The sequence below is a fragment of the Thunnus maccoyii genome, chromosome 19, assembly GCF_910596095.1.
Source record: "Thunnus maccoyii chromosome 19, fThuMac1.1, whole genome shotgun sequence".
Taxonomy (NCBI): Eukaryota; Metazoa; Chordata; class Actinopteri; order Scombriformes; family Scombridae; genus Thunnus; species Thunnus maccoyii.
This window is the reverse complement of record NC_056551.1, coordinates 14851013-14868883: the sequence shown is the minus strand read 5'-3', so window position 1 is coordinate 14868883 and position 17871 is coordinate 14851013. Positions and strand designations below refer to the sequence as shown.

General features: G+C 38.0%; 2 protein-coding genes across 4 annotated transcripts in view; one reads left to right on the top strand and one right to left on the bottom strand.

Annotated features, from left to right (window-relative positions):
- The window catches only part of gdnfa (glial cell derived neurotrophic factor a), a 55163-nt gene that overhangs the window by 4192 nt on the left and 33100 nt on the right, over positions 1–17871 (top strand). The window contains exons 1-2 of one of the 3 annotated variants that reach the window (XM_042395820.1): positions 5055–5110; positions 5320–5421. In XM_042395820.1, coding sequence (XP_042251754.1) covers positions 5104–5110; positions 5320–5421 — 109 coding nt within the window. In that variant the 5' untranslated portion in view covers positions 5055–5103. Of the gene's footprint in view, positions 1–5054; positions 5111–5304; positions 5432–17871 lie in introns of those variants that run through there. The other 2 variants (XM_042395818.1, XM_042395821.1) reach the window with 2 other exon arrangements.
- opn4xa (opsin 4xa) lies at positions 6211–17533 on the bottom strand. The gene is made up of 6 exons (XM_042395824.1): positions 17271–17533; positions 9100–9233; positions 8221–8424; positions 7947–8118; positions 6610–6771; positions 6211–6322 (listed from the first exon to the last, which is right to left on the bottom strand). The coding sequence occupies exons 1-6, from the start codon at positions 17402–17404 to the stop codon at positions 6211–6213; spliced, it is 918 nt and encodes a 305-aa protein (XP_042251758.1). The 5' UTR covers positions 17405–17533.

The window sequence follows — 17871 nt, the reverse complement described above, 5'->3', positions numbered from 1 at the left end:
TAACCCTGTTGATGATGGCTTGACCAAGGAAAATGCACCTGGTCTGGGTGCCCGGCTGCAGAACTCTGGCAAATCCAGAGACTCATTTGTCCTATTTTCCTGACTCTCGAAAGGAGGATGTTCTGTGGCTAGAACAAGGTCATCTTGCTTTGTTTTCAGATGTACCCATTTTCACACAAATGTACTGCAGCGTGACATTGAGGTCATGACATTGTAGGTGATAGTGCTCCTGTCAAGCAGCATCCTTATCGCGTGAACCCTATCAAGCATGAAATAATGCAGAAAGAGGTTGAGTACTTCCCAGCACCAGCTCTTGGAGTTCGCCCTGTTTACTGGTTCCAAAAATTGACTTGACTCCTAGGTTCTGCACAGACTATCGGAAAGTCAACAGTGTAACCAAGCCTGACTCTTTTCCTCTACCGCGTGTTGAGGACTGCATTGATAGTTAGGAACAGCTTTGTATGTGACCAAGATAGATTAAGGTTACTGGCAAGTTCCTTTGACACAGAGAGCCTCTGGCATCTCTGCCTTTGTCACCCCTGACAATTTCCTCCAGTACACTGTGATGCCATTTGGCATGTCCTGCCACCTTTTAGCAACTCATGTGGACAGTGTTGTCTGGTGTAACTAACTGGGAGGCCTACTTAGATGACATCGTAGTGTATTCACCTGACTGGGAGAGTCACATGAGCACTCTCTTGACTGTTTTACAGTGCTTTGAAAATGCCCTGAACCTAAGTAAGTGTGAGTTTGCAAAAGCTACCATGACTTATCTTGGCAAGGAAGTAGGTCAGGGACAGGTCACCCCCTTGCAGCCAAGATAAGTGCTGTTGCTGAATACCCAGTTCCCACTACCAAATGTCAGCTGCACCGTTTCCTTGGACTAGCAGGTTACTGTGGGGCATTTTGTCGAAACTTCGCCACCATTGTTTCTCCACTGACTGACCTTGTCAGTCCTGCTAGGGAGTTGGTGTGGGACTCCACATGCAAGCAGGCCTTCCAAGCTGTGAAATCTGTCTTGTGCATCTCACCAGTTCTTGCTGCCTCCAACTTTCTGTTCCATTCAAGCTTGAAGTGAATACTAGTGGTACAGGTGCTGGAGCTGTTCTGATCCAGGAAGACTCAGCAGGCATTAACCACCTTGTCTACTACTTTTCCAGGAAGTTCTCACAGACCCAGCGGAACTACAGCACTATTGAGAAAGAAGCCCTGGCTTTGGTGTGGGCTTTACAGCACTTTGAAGTATATGTTGGTTCTTCCTTGCAGCCTGTTGTTGTTTACAAGGGCCTTAACCCTTTGATGTTCCTACATCGCATTTATAATAGCAACCAGAGGCTAATGCATTGGGTCAACATGGTTCAAAACTACAATTTGGACATCCGCCATAAGAAAGGCCAGGAAAATGTTGTAGCTGATGCCCTGCCGTGAGTACGAATAATGTCACATTTAAGTGCCACCTTGGTTTGTTACATCCTGTTTTTATTTTGTTGTTTCCTGTTGACCCCTCTAGGTTGATCATCTGATTGGCAGGCACCTAAAGTCAGAGAATTTTGACATTTTTTCTTAATAAGTGACTCAAAACAATAAATCGATTATCAAAATGTTTTCGATTAATTATTTAATAGTTGGCAACTAACTGACTAATTGACTAATCATTGCAGCTCTATTACCTTGTTGTTGTCTATCCAGACATGGAACCTAGCCTTACACTGAGGTTTTCATAAAGCCAAATCAAAGCTATGAAGATTTTTAAAAGCTGATTGCATAAAGTGTGAGTTCAGACAAACAGAAAATTTAGTCATTTATATATGGTCACCAACTTATGGCTCACCACACTTACGTGTAGAATAAGCGACAGTAAAGTATAAGACTCAAAATGTCTAAATTTAATTGACGAGTTTAAAAGTTTAGATTAGCTCTCCATAACATTTTCTGTGGATATTCATGGTTCCTTTGACCTCTCTAGCCCCACCATCATGCTAAAATCTCCAGATGTGCAGAGCAAATATCAAACAGTAATGGCCAGATTGAAATTAAAGTTAGCACATTTATGTTACCCAAAGGATGCAAGTGTTTCATATGTTACAATAGTTTCTTGTCTGCTGCTGAAAGTGAAGGACAGCAGTTTTGGCAGCAGCATGGTGTGTCTGGTAATATTAAGCAACATTCTTATGAATTTTTGTCAGTCTAGATGACACATTTGAACAGTTTTCATGTACACAAAGTTAAAATGACACAGTGCATACGTACAGTATTTGGTAGGAAAATGCCCATGATCCCCTAGTTTGTAAAGTATAAGTAAAGCATAATGCATAGTTTCAAACAGGACAGGAATGTTTATACTGTGTGTGCATTGCAGAATCATCACTGTATTTTGTTAAATGTTCAAATTTCACACAAGGCATTTCAAGCTTAACTTCATATGATTGGATTTTACTTTGTAACATTGTCTTAATCATACTTTTATTTCAGCTCTCTGATGTGCATTGCAAGCTCTTACTTTTTGCACTGTAGTATTTTGTTGAATTAAAATACATTGATTTATGTTACATGCTAAAAAGCATGACCTATTATACAGATTACCATTAGCTGTGTGAAGTCAGTAAAGCTACATGTTATTAGATATTGCGTTCTGCTGTATAGGTCAGCTGTGCTTTCATTCAGCCACATGTGTGCCATGTCAATATATGGTTATAAACTGATGGGAAGCCCAGCAGCAAAATCCCCCTGCACAACGCTATTGAACCACTGAAGTGTACTCGTCCTTCATGTAACAGTACATACCGTTAGATCTTCTTTACATAACTGGATAAGCAACCCGCTCAGGAAATCCTGGAATTAAAGTTCAAAGACAGAACAAAAGGGAGCTTTCTGGTTGTTTGAATTTGAAGGAAGAACACACTTTAAGTGCCACTGTAGATATATTGCTCAACCTTTGTGGCAACTGTACCACATAATTACATAATTGTGTAAGTAAAAATAAAATTGGATGCATAATGTTGTGCAACAACCCCTTGCTAATGGAATCATACATTCAACAGATCCATATTATTAATGGACTTTAGTCACCATGGTGGCTCAGATGGTCAAAGCACATGCGTTGTAACTGAAGTGTCCTGGTTTTAAAGCCACCATGGGACATCTGTTGGATGTCATGTTCTGCTCTTTCTTGCTAGTCTTTTTCTTTATTCTCTCTAGCTGCTCCAATGTATGCAAAAACATCCAATTAATAAATAAATGGTAAATAATTTGTATAAGTGTTTTTTTTTTAAAAAATACCAACACATTATGTTTATTCTGCAGGGTCTCACATATGATAAATAATTTGCAGTAAGCCATCTGAAAGGCTATATTGATAATGCAGGTGCTATAATGCATGTGTAAAACATTATGCATAGATTCAGTCAAAATGTTTATATTTATGCATAGCACCTTTATATCAAAGTTTATTATGTGTAAGTTGTTGATATTAGTTCATCATGCTTCATAACACCACTGGCAAATTGACAACATTGTTTTTAAGAAGAAATCGTCTCGATTTCATAGCAACTGCAAGTCATAAAGACACATTTCTATGAAGTGGAAAAATAGGAATGTTGCCTTATACGCTTTACGCTATATGCTTAACATGATTCTAGTTATGAATTACAGCACCAATGGCAACAAGTACTGAATATTCGAAGGCGGAAAGGGATTGCTGCTGTGCCAATACTGTTCCTGAGAACATGCAGCATTATTCCTTTGTAGAAAAATATTTATAGTTTTGGTATCAGAATGTATCAAACACATGATGATACAGTATATGATACCCCAGAATTCTGAGTGTCTTTGTGACTTGCAAAGTTTGACAATTCCTCACACTTTGGTTGGCAAAAGACTTCATATCAAAAATGTAAAACACCACTCCCAGTGTAGTTGCAGTGAATGAAAGTCTTGAGTAGCATAAAGCATAATTACTAAAGTGCCTCAACTCATGATGCAGCACACCATGTCAGCAACTTACAAAACATGACAAATGCTGTTATACAGTGTCATACATACAGTACACATTTATAATGACTTCTACAATGACTCATGAATGCATTATAGATGTAGTGAACATACTAATAGTGCATTATAGAAATGGCATTCACAAAAAAATAGTAACCAGTTTTTTCATTGCTCATTTAAATGGGCAAGGCTAAAAGCTACCCTTAGTCATAAAGTAAACAAATGTATAAAGTTAGCTCCCTCACAGAGTAAGTAAGAAATATTCCAAAAAGAGACTATCTTTGGTCTCTACAACAAGTTGATCACAAATCTGATTGGTCTCTAATTAATTGTTTTTAGCACATGGTTGAATCCTGGCTTTTCCGACAAAAGTGCATACAATTTTGAACTCAGAAAATTTGGGTTCCATGTGTAAGTTTTTTCTTTGTTTCACTGTGACAATGATGATAGTACTGAGGACTTGTCTCTAACAAAAACAAGAGTAGTATTAATTTGAAACTGTCTGTTAACAATAAGCCAGAAGAGGAGACATGTGTGTCACAGTTATATGATTGCACAATTAAACAAATATATCTGTTGTACTGCATGGCACTACAACCGCATGACAGTTGTAATCAAATGTTTAAACAGCTGCTAAAAATGATCACTTCAGCATTCTTGGACATAAAAACAAACTCTTTTACTCTGCTGTGTCACAGTAACATGTAGCCACATATATAGATAAACATTTAGCTTTCTGGTGTCGGGGAGATAAACCTTTGCACAGACTCAAAGAGCTGAGTAGAACAGTCCAGAGGCTGTAAATCGAGCAACAGTTCTGTCTGTTTTCCCTGTGTGCCTTGTTTTTTCCCATGATAACCATGGTCCAGCAGGTCTTCTTTGAGTTGGGTCTGACAACGGCATGGGAGTGCACACAAACAGTGTTGTCCAAAGAATCTGGCTGGATGAGGGCCTGGGACTCCTTCCCATCTTCCTCTCCCTGTTCTTGCTGTGCCTCCCTCTGTTCATGTTTACCTTCCTTCTCTCGCTCATCTTTCTGTTTCATCTCTTTATTCCAGCTTTCAGGATTCTCCTCCCCCGGGCCACGGGCATTAACATGTTGAACAGACTCAGATGAAAGGTTGTGGCCACATCTGTTCAGTGAGCCTCACTCTGTGATGGGAGTCTAGAACAGAATTTAAATTAAAATCTACATTTAAATAATTGTGCTGATGTGATTTGAATCTAAAAACAACACATATAATGATGAGCACCTACCTTACCTGTTCATGGCTTTGGCTTCCCTTTTCTTTGGTCTGTTTAACCAGTGACTTGCACTTTCTCCCTCAGAGCTCCAATGGAATAACTGGACCTCAGACAATGGCTCTGGTCAATTGGGTCCAACTCCACATCACTCCAAACCTGCTACAGGGGATATGCACATTAATATATGTATGTTGAGGTAAGAATTTTCTTAAGTAACTCATTATCACTGGTCACCTTATATTTGCTTTGTAAGTGTGGTACTAGTAGAAAATAACAGTATGAGTAATGGCTGCTTACTAGTACATCTTCTGAAAACAATTGCTCTTTATTTTAGCAAATATTTATTGTTTCACACTTAGCAAACCAAGCTGTAAATATTCATTCATGGTAAAAAAAAAGAATGTTTATTCCACATTTGGACCTCTGCTATTGCTGAGCAATTGTTTGAATTGTAAAGCAGCAAAGTTAATGTTATGCATTTATACAGTTCTTATGCAAAGACAGTAACTTAAAACATGAACATTGCATAACATGAAGATTTCAAGTGACTTGACTGGCCAACTCACAATGCAGAAACAGATTATTAATCTCAGAAAAAGAACTACTTAAATGGAACGACACACTTTGTGCAGTCCATTTCTGATTTTATTATAGTGCTGCTTGACTTGACCTGATGTTTGCCTCCACTCATCAAAGCCTGAGGCAGAAACCAAACTCACTGTGTCAGTTGTAGACACAGAGGACACTTGGTGAAACTTTGTTTTGGAGACAGATGACTGTCTGCTCAGCATTGAGTCCCTGAAGGATGACTCGCTGTGTGACACTGATATGCAGTCCCTCCTGGGGGCCTGGGCTAGGAAGTGTAGACAGGGGACCTTTTCAGCTAGCGTGTCCCTGTTGAAAAATAGTGATTACTCAAACAGAACTGCTATATCTCTCTCAAGCTTAGATTACTGATTAGTTGGATGACTGCACTCACCTGTATTTAGAGTGAATGATGGCATAAATAAAAGGGTTGTAGATGGCTGATGCCTTGGCTATAACAGCTGGGACAGCTTTGGAGTAGGGATTCAGGATGCTTCCATATCTGAAAAGTGATTGTATAGAGCAGAACTGTACAACACCTGCAATGATACTGATACTGTAGTTTAACCCTATTGTGTAATATTTCACCATGCCATAGATAATGATATTCTACAGGAGGTGGAATATGGTTCATGGTTAATGGCTGAAATGAATTACACAATGCAAGCAAGCATCCTGTATGTTTTATTCCAGGATATGCCAGCTAGCTGTACACAACTAATATTGTCGGACTTTTTAAAAAATCATTGGATCATAAAGAGCCCTTGTCATACTGCACTGTATATTTACCCAGCCCAGGCGATGAGGGTGACACATGCATAGGGCGACCAGGAAAGCACAAACACTATGATGACCACAAAGGCAATCTTGGCCAGCTTCCATTCAGTCTTGATGGACTGCTGCTGGATCAGGGTTGTCTTCCTCACCTGAGACCCCAACTTCTCCACATCTCTGTTAGGGCAGAGAGAAGGAATAAAGGAATTTTGTTGTTAGAATATAAGCCTATGCGGAGGCTAAATGGATGAAAATCAACTACATCACAAGAATTAATTCAAAGTAGCATTTGCAGACTTGTTTTTTAGACATATTATGTGGCATGGACTGTGATGGACTTTGGACTCAATTGCAGATACAGTGAGACAGATGATGAAGACAAGATTTTAATATAGCAAAGCAAAGCAGACAAGATGACAAACAGGGCAGGGGGGGAACAAACATGGAGTAAATTTTATTTTTCTTATTTCCTCATGTGAATATTTTTCTCGCTCCTTGCTACTCTGAACAGGATTTCAAAGGTTTCAAACGTCCTTATTGACGGCAAACACAATTGTGCTCATCACAAGGACAAAAGATAAAATATGAAGTTAGAGAAGCACAATGTACCCGAATTGGACAGAGCAGGCAAAGAGTAACAGGCTAACATGCTAAGGGAGGTTGGAAGACACTTAGAGACACGAGTTGTAAGACAACACAGGGCCACCTCCTGAAAGACATAGCCAAAAATACTTGATCTTCCTGGGACTGAAGGCTAGATGGTTGAACCTGCACCTCAACCACAAATGAGAAGGTCTGTATAACCTTTATCATAGCATCATCCCAATATAACAATGCTATCAGAACTAACGTTGTGTTTAGGCATGCCTTGTACTGTAAATAGATAAAGCTGAAAATTTAGGGACCCTTTAAATATGACCTCTTACGACGTATTCAGTATTGGAGGCTGCCTCTGAATAGACAACTACAGTTTTATATGCACACAGAAGGCTTCTGGTCGACAGGAGGAAATGACAGGATCTGAATAACAGACAAAAATATACACACTTGCAAAAAGAGAAACTAGAAAAGGGAGAGAAACTGAGGTAGATGAGAGCAATGCGGAAGGCACCATCACAATACATAACCTGCTTGCTATCACATTTAACAAATGGTATTGCAGTAAATTCAAGCCTCTTCATTAGATTGTTGATGTGAAGATGTGCCAGTAGAGGGAAACTATGTATAACTGCATTTCAATGTTATGATGCTGTTTTAAACACTTATGAAGTAATCTTCCTATGAATGGCAGCATTTCAATTATTTTCAAAGAGTTTAAAGTTCTGCATATTCACCTATGTTAATTCATTCACCTGCTTGCATGGCGGATTGCCAGAAACATGCACAGATAACAGTAGGATATAATGCCCAGAGGGATGAAGAATACAAAGCAGCATAACATCAAAGTGTAACTTTTATTGGCTGGAGTAGATGTCACGTAGTCCCATGTGCATGAGGTCATCAGGCCCTCTGGTATATATGAACCTTGAGAAAAAGACAGATAAGAGGGAAGTGTATAGGCTCTAGAAGTATAAAAATAATTGCATAGGAACCAGGAACCAGGAGGTGAGAAACTAAATTACTTACTCCACCCCAAAAGTGGTGCAAGGCTCCAGGCTAGAGAGTATAGCCAGACCAGGGAAATAATGAAGCAAGTGCGTCTCTTGGAGGTCCATTGTATGGCCTGCAGAGGCTTGGTGATGACAATGTAGCGATCTACAGAGATGGCCAGAAGGTTTATCATGGAAGTGATTCCAAATAAAGCTCCACAGAAGGCGTACATTTTACAGCCTGCGGAGAAGGAGAAAGAAGACAGCATTTTAATAATAAGTTTCTCCTTGTAGCTGGAAGACTGTGGATTACATGTAATAATGATAAAACAGATATTTTGCATGAAATTTTAGTGACATAAATACACAGCCCATAAACATGAATGTGTACTATATTTCATATATAGCTCTATACATAAACAACGCTGCCATAGATACATAAAGGCACACCTGCCGACACTCCTGATTTTCACAGGAGTCTCCCTATTTTTAACCCTTTCCCCCGTCGTGTGTCCGATTGGTAATTTCTCCTGTTAATGTCCCAATTACATAGTGACACAAATTAAATGGGTGTTTCTCAGCTTCTGTGTGGGATATGTGTCATGGTACCTTAACCAGTGCGCTGTGGTTGTGTAAAACATACTGGTAGTGTATGGGAAACTGCAGGCAAAGCAGTTGAAAATATGTCTTTTCTACATGTTTATGCTTTTGAGCAGGTGGTTTGATGAAGTACTTATTGGCTTTTTACTCATGACGGTTTTGTTGCACTTACAGTAATGACTATGGTTGTCATCAACTCAAGTAAAATGTTATCATTTACCTCCCACCCCGCACCAAATGAAGACCTCGCAATTTTTGAAACCTAAATGTTGGCAGGTATGTAAAGGATTAACTGAATGTTAAAAAAGAGAAATACCTGTCTCACCAAAAATCCAGCCCTTGTAAAGAGAATTAACAAAAAATATGGGTGACTGTGTAATTGCCATCAGGAAGTCACTGACTGCCAGGTTCATGATGAAAAAGTTGGGAGGAGTCCGTAGCTTCTTGTTACTGAAACACAGGATGATTGAAAAGTCTCAAATCAAAAGTGCTCACTATTCCACAAAATACTATGTTGTTGACACTCACATTATCATACAAAATACATTTTATGAATTTAGTAACCATACAGACAAACAAAGATCCACAATACAAATATGGCCCTTGGCACAGAACATCATTTTTTTGTTATTCAAGGCTTTAAATCTGTGTGAATGAACACACAGCATTTGTAATATTAGTTGTAGTAGTAATTCATGCACTGTAGTATTTTACATATGCAAACTTGTACACACTGCTTGTTTGTCAACTTTTTAATTGATTGTATTTATTTATTGGGACAGTGTACAGTATTTAACATAAAAGATGCACTGCACCAGAGTTAGCTCAAAGCTAATTTACATCCGCAGTCCCCCACAATCAAAACGTACAACAGCACAACAACAAACAGTACAAAGCGCAAAACACACAGAATACACCATACAAAATACAAAGCTACACACAACAGCACATCACATATACCCACAATGTCAATTAGAAATTAATAATGTAAATGTAAAAGCAAGACTACCTGCGCTAATGAGAAGACCATAGATAAAGGTTAGACTCAGTGGTCACAGAGGTGATTGATCTTTAGTAGATCTTTTTAATTTGGCCTTGAATGTATTGATTGAACTGCAGTTCTTCATATCATCAGGTAGGGCATTCCACTGAGTTGTGGCTTTCACAGAGAAAGCTGACTGCCCAAATGCAGTGCAACGAAATGGTATGGTACACTCCTGTATAGAGGATATTCTGGAGGATCATATAGAACTTACTGAGTGAGTGTACACAAAGTCACATAGTGAAGGAGGGGCCAAACCATTTAAAATTTTAGGCACTAGGCACAAATTTGAGAATAATCTAAAATTCTCAAAGCTCAGTAAATTGTATTTCTCCAGTACCCTGCAGTGATGGAAATGTATTGGCTTTTTGTTTTTAGAGTTTGTTTGTATAATGACTCAAGAGGTTTTATGGCTGTTTCTCCAGCCTGCCCCCATCATGTGATGCAATAAGACATATCGGAAAGAATCATAGCATGCACAAATATCTTGGCTGCGTCCAAAGAGAGACAGTTTCTAATATGTCTAGGTTGTATTTTACAGTTTTTTAACATGTTTCTTAAAGTTCAAATTTGGATCCAGTGTCACACCAAGATATTTAAAATCAGTAACTATGTCAATCTTTTCACCTTTGATGAAAATACCAGCATTAGGAGGTTGTACCATGGTTTTAGAGAAAAGCATACCTTTTGTCTCGTTTACATTTAGACCCAGACATGATTAATCAAGCCAATGCAATGTGTGATCCTTTCCAATGCAATTGTTAGCTTAGCAGCAGCTAACTCAACTGTTTTTGCATGTGTGTACACAACAATGTCATCTGCATACATTTGTAGTTCTACATCATGACACTGTTGAGGGAGATCATTAATATATAGGCTAAATAATAGGGGACCTAATACTGACCCTTTTGGAACACCCATTGTGCACTACATGTTACTGGACAGTGTGTCACCAACTTTAACACATTGTATCCTATTAGATAATTATGAGGACATCCATGCCAGTGCTCTAGATGAGAAGTTAAATTTAGAGAGTTTCGATATTAAAACATCATGATTGACTGTGTCGAATGCTTTACGCAGATCTAAAAATACAGCACCAACTACTCCTCCTTTGTCAAGTCTTGATTTAATTATCTTTATTAAGTGCAAGGTAGCAGTTTCGGTGGAATGATTTGCTCTAAAGCCAAACTGCATACGATGTAGACCAAAATTGCCTGTATTAAGAAATGTTGTCAGTTTGTTCTTTTGCTGCTGTCATCTTGTATCAGATGTAGTGGAGGAACTTTGTTGTAGCTTAAAACAGATTTTTGCACACCTGCATCCAAAATTTGTTTATTAGTTTAAGATCAGGCTGCCTATGGCTCACCAGGTGGGGCAGGTTGTCCACTAATCAAGTGGTTGGTTGTTCAATCCTTGCAGCATCTTGCATGGCTCGCTGTCATTGGTGTATGTGTGAATGAGTGAGTGAATAAGAGGAAATTGTAAAGCTTTTTGGATAAAAGCGCTATATAAATGAAGTCCATTTACCAAAATCATTCTTAAAAAAATCACTGCATCATAATTCTGCTTTTTAACTGAACATAACAATTTTAAGATAAATGTTACAATTTTATTGTAAAGTTTATTGTAAACATGTAGCTATGGATTAAACTATCCAGAGTTATTGTGTTGAAAGGTTGTTTTTTTAATCACTTTTCAGTTATTGAAAGATTTCGGGTGCCCGAGAGTGATGCACAGACATACAGAGGGGGCAGGGGCTCATACCTACAAACAAGGCTCTTCCTCTTTCCTGGTCAAAGCGATATCAATCAAATACTTCTCAAATCCACATCCTTCTGAACTTAAGTCCACCTCCCTTCCCATAACAGGATGAAAATCACCAGAAATCACACATCAAAAGACTCACTTTCTTATTTTATTAGTATTATATTATTTTAATGCTCTTAAACTCAAAGAGAGACGTAATGTAGACTGCAGCTCTTAGCAAGGGAATCACAAGATCATTAATAAACAAAGTAAGACTGTCCTGTATACATGAAATGGAAGAACACAAGCACAGCTTCAGTTCAGTGCAGCTGTGGTGAAAAAGAGACAGTTTAACTGACACTTCATCACTTGAGGTCAGAAATCAATTGATAAATGACCTTTAAGTTGAGACGCATTATTAGGAAGACAACTGGGAAACACCATAAGCCAAATGCCTCGAGGATCTCCAAAAATAAAAGCAGTATTGACAGTTTATCCACTTATTGACTAACACAAGCTTATGTACTTTCTCAGAGGTTTCTGGGAGGGTGCAGGTAAGGCAGGAAATGGATTTCTAGTCTTTCAAAACATCTGTGTGTCTCCCACAAATGAACTCTTTTTTTGTTTTTTATTTAAGCCAAGCATGTGAAAAAGCATGAGGGAAGAAAGCTGATTTGCACTGCAACATTACACATTCGCAATGTTAATTTTTCAAGTAAACTTCACAAAAATCAATTCTGTCACGGTAACATTTCTCTTCTCTAATCACCCCGAAAACCTCCTAGAAACTGCTAAGACAAAACATGCAGCCAAAACAGATACATATAAAATTAATTACAACTGTGACATTACCTTACACTACATCAGCTATCAGTTATGGCAACAAGAAGCTAACTGTGTTAGCTAAAGTAGAACAGAATATGTTGCTATTAAACTGTCACACAGTCCCACATCATGAGAACCTGTGATACTGTACACATGTACAGAATTTGCAATAATGAGCCTGGAACCAGCCATGTGGGGGCCACAGCAGATGTTGGCAGCACAAGTTGTTTTCCAAGGCTGCAAGTGGGCACAGATGGTCATGTTGTAATGCATGGTAATGGTGTCTACTGCATAACCTTCTGTAAGCATGCCACAGCTCACTGCACACACACTTCACATTGTTTTTTGGCAACAGTTTGTAAATCATTGCTTTTGTTACACTGAAACAAGCCCCCAGAAACAGTGCTGGGCTTTGTGGAGGGCTACCAGTATGTGGTGATTTTATCTTTTTTGTGAACTAGTGAAATCTGAGCATCACCTAAAATCTATAATACATTAGTTCTTCCTTTTCTGACGCAGGCTTTGGAATATTAACTATTTATAGCAGCCTTTGATGCCTTTCATCTGTGAAGTGTCAGTTTAATCTGTGTCAGTGAGCATTTTATTTTTCATTATACTTATTTACTGTGAAATAAAAGGCCACACGTTTATAGCATAGGGACACAGATGTAATAGGACCAACACTGGTTCCAGGTGAATTAAAAACAATGATACTGTATGCTTTCTTATGTTTTCTAGTGTTCACATAGTGCCACAACTTCATATTTACTTCAATAGTTACATCAGCACCATTTACCTCTGACAGACTTTGTGCTGCTTGTTTTGCCCACTGACTGTAAAAAGACTAAAAAAAAGTAAACACTGCACAGACAGATAAGCCAGAGTGTATTTATGTGTTTACATGCAGGTGAGTGGGTGTGTACTGAATAAGTGTGACTGGAGTAGAGATTGAGTGATGCGACATTTAAGATAGCTGTGTATAACTGTGCTTCACTGGAGGTTAGGCCTAATGCAGAAAACATGTCAGACTCAGGATTGTATCTAACACCTGGTTCTTCACTGCATTCAGTGGAATACTCTATACCCAGGAGGAGCCTTAGTGTATATATGTAACATACACACCAGTGTATATACTGTATATTGACCTCATTTCATATCTTTTTAAGTGAAACGGTACAGTATACAGAAATTGACATTTTGGCATTAAATTGTGTTAAATGTAAAAAGGAATTTGGGCCATAATGGAGGTTTTTCACGGGAGACATTAAGACATGTCATAGAAGGAGAAGCACATGTGCAACTGATAACATTAACGATGGCTCAGTTCCATTTAAAGGTGCAAGTAAGAATTATGTAAAAAAAAATTAGTTGAAAACATTAAAAAATTAACTAAAATTGTCAACAGAATGTGTAGAAATGATAAAATGACCTTCCCCGACTTTCTTGGTTGCCTATGACAACCTGTGGACTGATTTCTATGTTAAGGACTTGGGACAGTTTTACCTGGAAAATCCAAAGGATGTGACAATTATGTGCGCTCCCAAGTGCCTTGCCTCTCTCCAGTCCCCCTAGAGTGCCAACAGGGTGCAACACTAGCTAACGTTATCTTAGAAATGAAGTCCGCTAACGTCCGACTCCGAGCTGGCCTTCTTCCTATTGGACAGGTAAGCTAATATTACTGCAAAGCATGTGAAAAGGTTCCATTACATTAGTTGGCAGAATGTCAAACAGCAAAATTACGTTTGTTATTAGTTATTTGTTTCTATTATTATTGCAGGTTTATAGATTAGCTGATTTTAGATAATTAGATCATCTCTGAGTTCTCTTATCAGATGAACATAATCAATCATTGTTTATGTGCTGTATTTGATTTGTTCATTTGTCCGTACAATAATTTATCTAAACAAACACTCATTACATATGTCTGAAATGTTTTGCTAGAATACATCCCTGATGTATAAATCACTCTAATGGTTGTCAACTGTGCTGAAACGTGTGCATTCAGCCACAAAGTCATCACACAAGAGTGAGGCAGTTCTCTTCATCGGGATTTAACACAGAGTATGAAAGTCAGTGAAAGGGAAGATAAGTTATAGGCTGCATTATGATACATGTCAAAACATTTAGAAAATGATAGTTATTCAAATAAGAACATTTTTTAACCTGCAGATTTAATTTTCTTCTAGCCTAGTTAAGAATCTTGTTGCGCTGACGTTGGCGTTTAGTGGGACGCATAATAGTTGATTGGATTACCCTGAGCTGCAGTACTGTTATTTAAGCTTTATGTAATCTAGGTGGTAGCACAGTGTTGACTGTATGTATAATAAATAAGGGAGTGGCTGAATGAATTGTTGAATTCATGCATTGATTTATCCAGTACAGTTAGAAAATCACTAGGCTGTGTCCTGGTATTGAATGCCTGCAGGCTGCTGGGAAGCCCTTTCTGCCTGTGCGTATGACATCTGTACTTCCTGATGCAAGAACACACTGTTTCCCTCGCACTAACATTGCAGAAAGTACTGTGGTGGGAGAAAAGTATCACATGAACTGCTTGAAGTGCTGGCCTTGAATTTTTCACTAGTTTTATTGTTGTTTAAAATTAGGTGTTGATACTTCAAATTCAGTAAATAGTCACAAGTTCTGCTATTCAATAATAAAATACAGAATCTGTGTGACAATTAGATATATTGTAGAATCCATTAGGCTAGATATCTTAACGCAGTCAGACATCTCAAACATTGTCTCATATTTTCATGTACCACCAAAGTGAGTATTTAATGTGTGCTGTTTGATCAACAAATGGTCCTCAGGCAAACCGCTACTGTGAATTCATTTGTTTTGGAGTTTTAACAGAACTTGAACAGTGCTTTCTCAGTCCTTCCCAGACTTCACAGAATTGTTCTTAGGATGAAGAATTGTAATGCAAAAATGCTTGTTACAATGTCCAATGCAACTATCATCATTGATTGATGATTGATTAACCTGCCCCCATGCTGCAAATGTGAATGAACAGAGTTTTTCATTAGTTCATTTGTAAGTTAAATCTTAGTAGTGTTCAGATATCTAGTCTCTCAGGTTACAGATACCTCCAACCAAAATGTTAGTTGTTATTTTTTATCTTTTCTGACCTGTTTTTGTCTCACTCCCTGCTAATTTGCCACAGTACTACATTTGTGACTATTTTAATTCATGAGAGTACTAATGGTTTTCAGTTTAAATAAATAATTGTTTATTTGTTAAGTATCAATATGTTAAGCTTGCCAAATTATTGTAAATTTACTGCATATTGAACTCATTATTAAAATGGATATGCGCAGGGAAAACAAATGTTGATGTACTTACTTAGTAGCATTTCAATAAATCTAAGTCTGTTTATTAGCTACTTGAAATAGCAAAATACAGAATGTGTTGCCAAATGGAATCCACTTAAATATCTGCTCAATCTTTATCTGTAAAAACAGAAAGTGTCTTCATAAACAATTAAGTATAGGATCTACATTTTTGTGACTAGTAAATCTAAATAATGCAACTGTGTCATGCAAGCAGCACTTCAGCATCATGCAGGATGCCTCATGATACTGTTTAATGTTAATAAATTTCTTCTTCCAGAAAATCATTAATATTTGTTACATCTGTTCATCAGCACTCAGACAGCAACCCAGCTCAAAGTGTTGTGGAAGACGCAGCCAAAATAAGGCTCTGCATAAAAATAAATTATAGAACAAATGTAGAATTGTCATGGCTGAAGTGACAACAATAAAAAGGCTGATTTTATCTCTTACTTTAATAATTTGGAACTGCACCTTCTTCATTATTCTGCCATAACTATTATTACTTTATCAGGTAATAATCAAACACTGTAATGCTGCCTTGAGAGAAGATGCAGTGTGAAATGAATCATTTGAAAAAAAGAAAGAAAGCGAATCACAAATAAGAACTTTCAGCTAACAAAGAGTAGGTTTTAAAGGGAACATATCATGCACATTTTCAGGTCTATACTATATTCCAGGGTTTTACTATAATATCTTTGCATGATTTACAGTTTAAAAAACTCCTTATTATCTTATACTGGCCCTTTATGCTGCCCCACAGTTCAGCTTCTGTCTGAAACAGGCTGTTTTGGCTCCTGTCTCTTGAAGGCACCTGATGAGCCCTCTGTTCTGATTGGTTAGGCTCCAGAAGCTGCATAAACTAACAGTAGTAGAAGATTTCACTCATTTTCTTTCAATTTCGTTCTTCGCTCGAAACTGAAACTTCTCAAATACACCTGTACATATTTGAGTCCGAATCCAATCTGAAATATTTGAATAGACAACACAAACAACCCATTGAACAACTTCAGCAGCAAAGGCTACAGAATGGGCAGCCACTTGTCGGCATGCATGAACAATCTGATGTCATCACGAGGAGGAAGTAGAGGTGACATTGCAAACAGCGTGTTCAGAGCAGGCTGGCTTTTGGCTTTCAAGGAGCATTTTTACATACATTCACCTCAAGTTTTGGACCTTGGCTATTTTTGTCATAGACATCCAACATCATGACAGTATAAAAATAACAGAAAATCACAAAAAGCATGATATGTCCCCTTTAAGTAAACCTTTCTTACACATTTTGGCTGTAGAAAAGGCTATGACTGGCTGAATTTCACAGCAAACATATTGACTTGACAGTTTAACACATAGATGGAACGCAGCCATTATTCATAATAATGAATGGTATGGGACAAATATTCTCTTCCTGTGCTATTCCTGGTATGACATGTTCAAATGTCTGCCATGAAAAACATTGATGCAGCTTTAAAACTGACAATGACAGACAAGCACATTCTTCACTATCACCCCGTCTGTAAGGAAAATCTACCAGATGCCTACCAGAAAAAGGCGTACATGACCAAGGCATTCCCAGTAACACCCACTGTTCCAATCACCAAGACGAAGAAGGCAACGATGTAGTGAGCGTGGTCCTGGACATCCACCTGCCGATAGAATCCGTGATCCACGTCCATTTCTGTGACAAAACCACACACAAAGATGTCAGCATCAGAGGGTCTATCTTTGGAGTACAGCACGTCATGGTGACCCAGTCTTCTTTTCTGTCTCTCTGACCCACTAAACTTTCCAGCATTATGTAAGAGTATTTATCAAGATCAGCAAGTAAAACATCTGGGGGCAAAAATATACAAGGACATGATGGCATACAGCTTGCGTCTGCAACACTGCATCTTTGTTCAGTCAGGATTCCTTCATGTCAACATTTTATGAAGTTGACTTAGTCTGCTCAAGGCTGTGAATTAATTTGTCTTAGTTGAGGCGTCTTTGTAATAGTTTAGACATTACATTATGTTAATAGTTTGTGCATTAGATAACATATTTTTTATATTTTGTATCCATCTTTTTTGTTTTTTATGTTTCAGATATGTAGCAGTTTTGCACTTATATATATTTTTTAGGAAATCTGAGGAAATCCCCACAT

What these genes read in the sequence shown, in the direction of transcription:
- opn4xa (XM_042395824.1), bottom strand. Translation starts at nt 17,404, where the DNA reads ATGGACGTGGATCACGGATTCTATCGGCAGGTGGATGTCCAGGACCAC. An exon ending in GCAATCCGCCATGCAAGCAG is followed by an intron (nt 6,772 to 7,946) that starts GTGAATGAATTA and finishes CTGCCCTAACAG; the next exon opens with AGATGTGGAGAAGTTGGGGT. An exon ending in ACCCTCATCGCCTGGGCTGG is followed by an intron (nt 6,323 to 6,609) that starts GTAAATATACAG and finishes ATCACTTTTCAG; the next exon opens with ATATGGAAGCATCCTGAATC.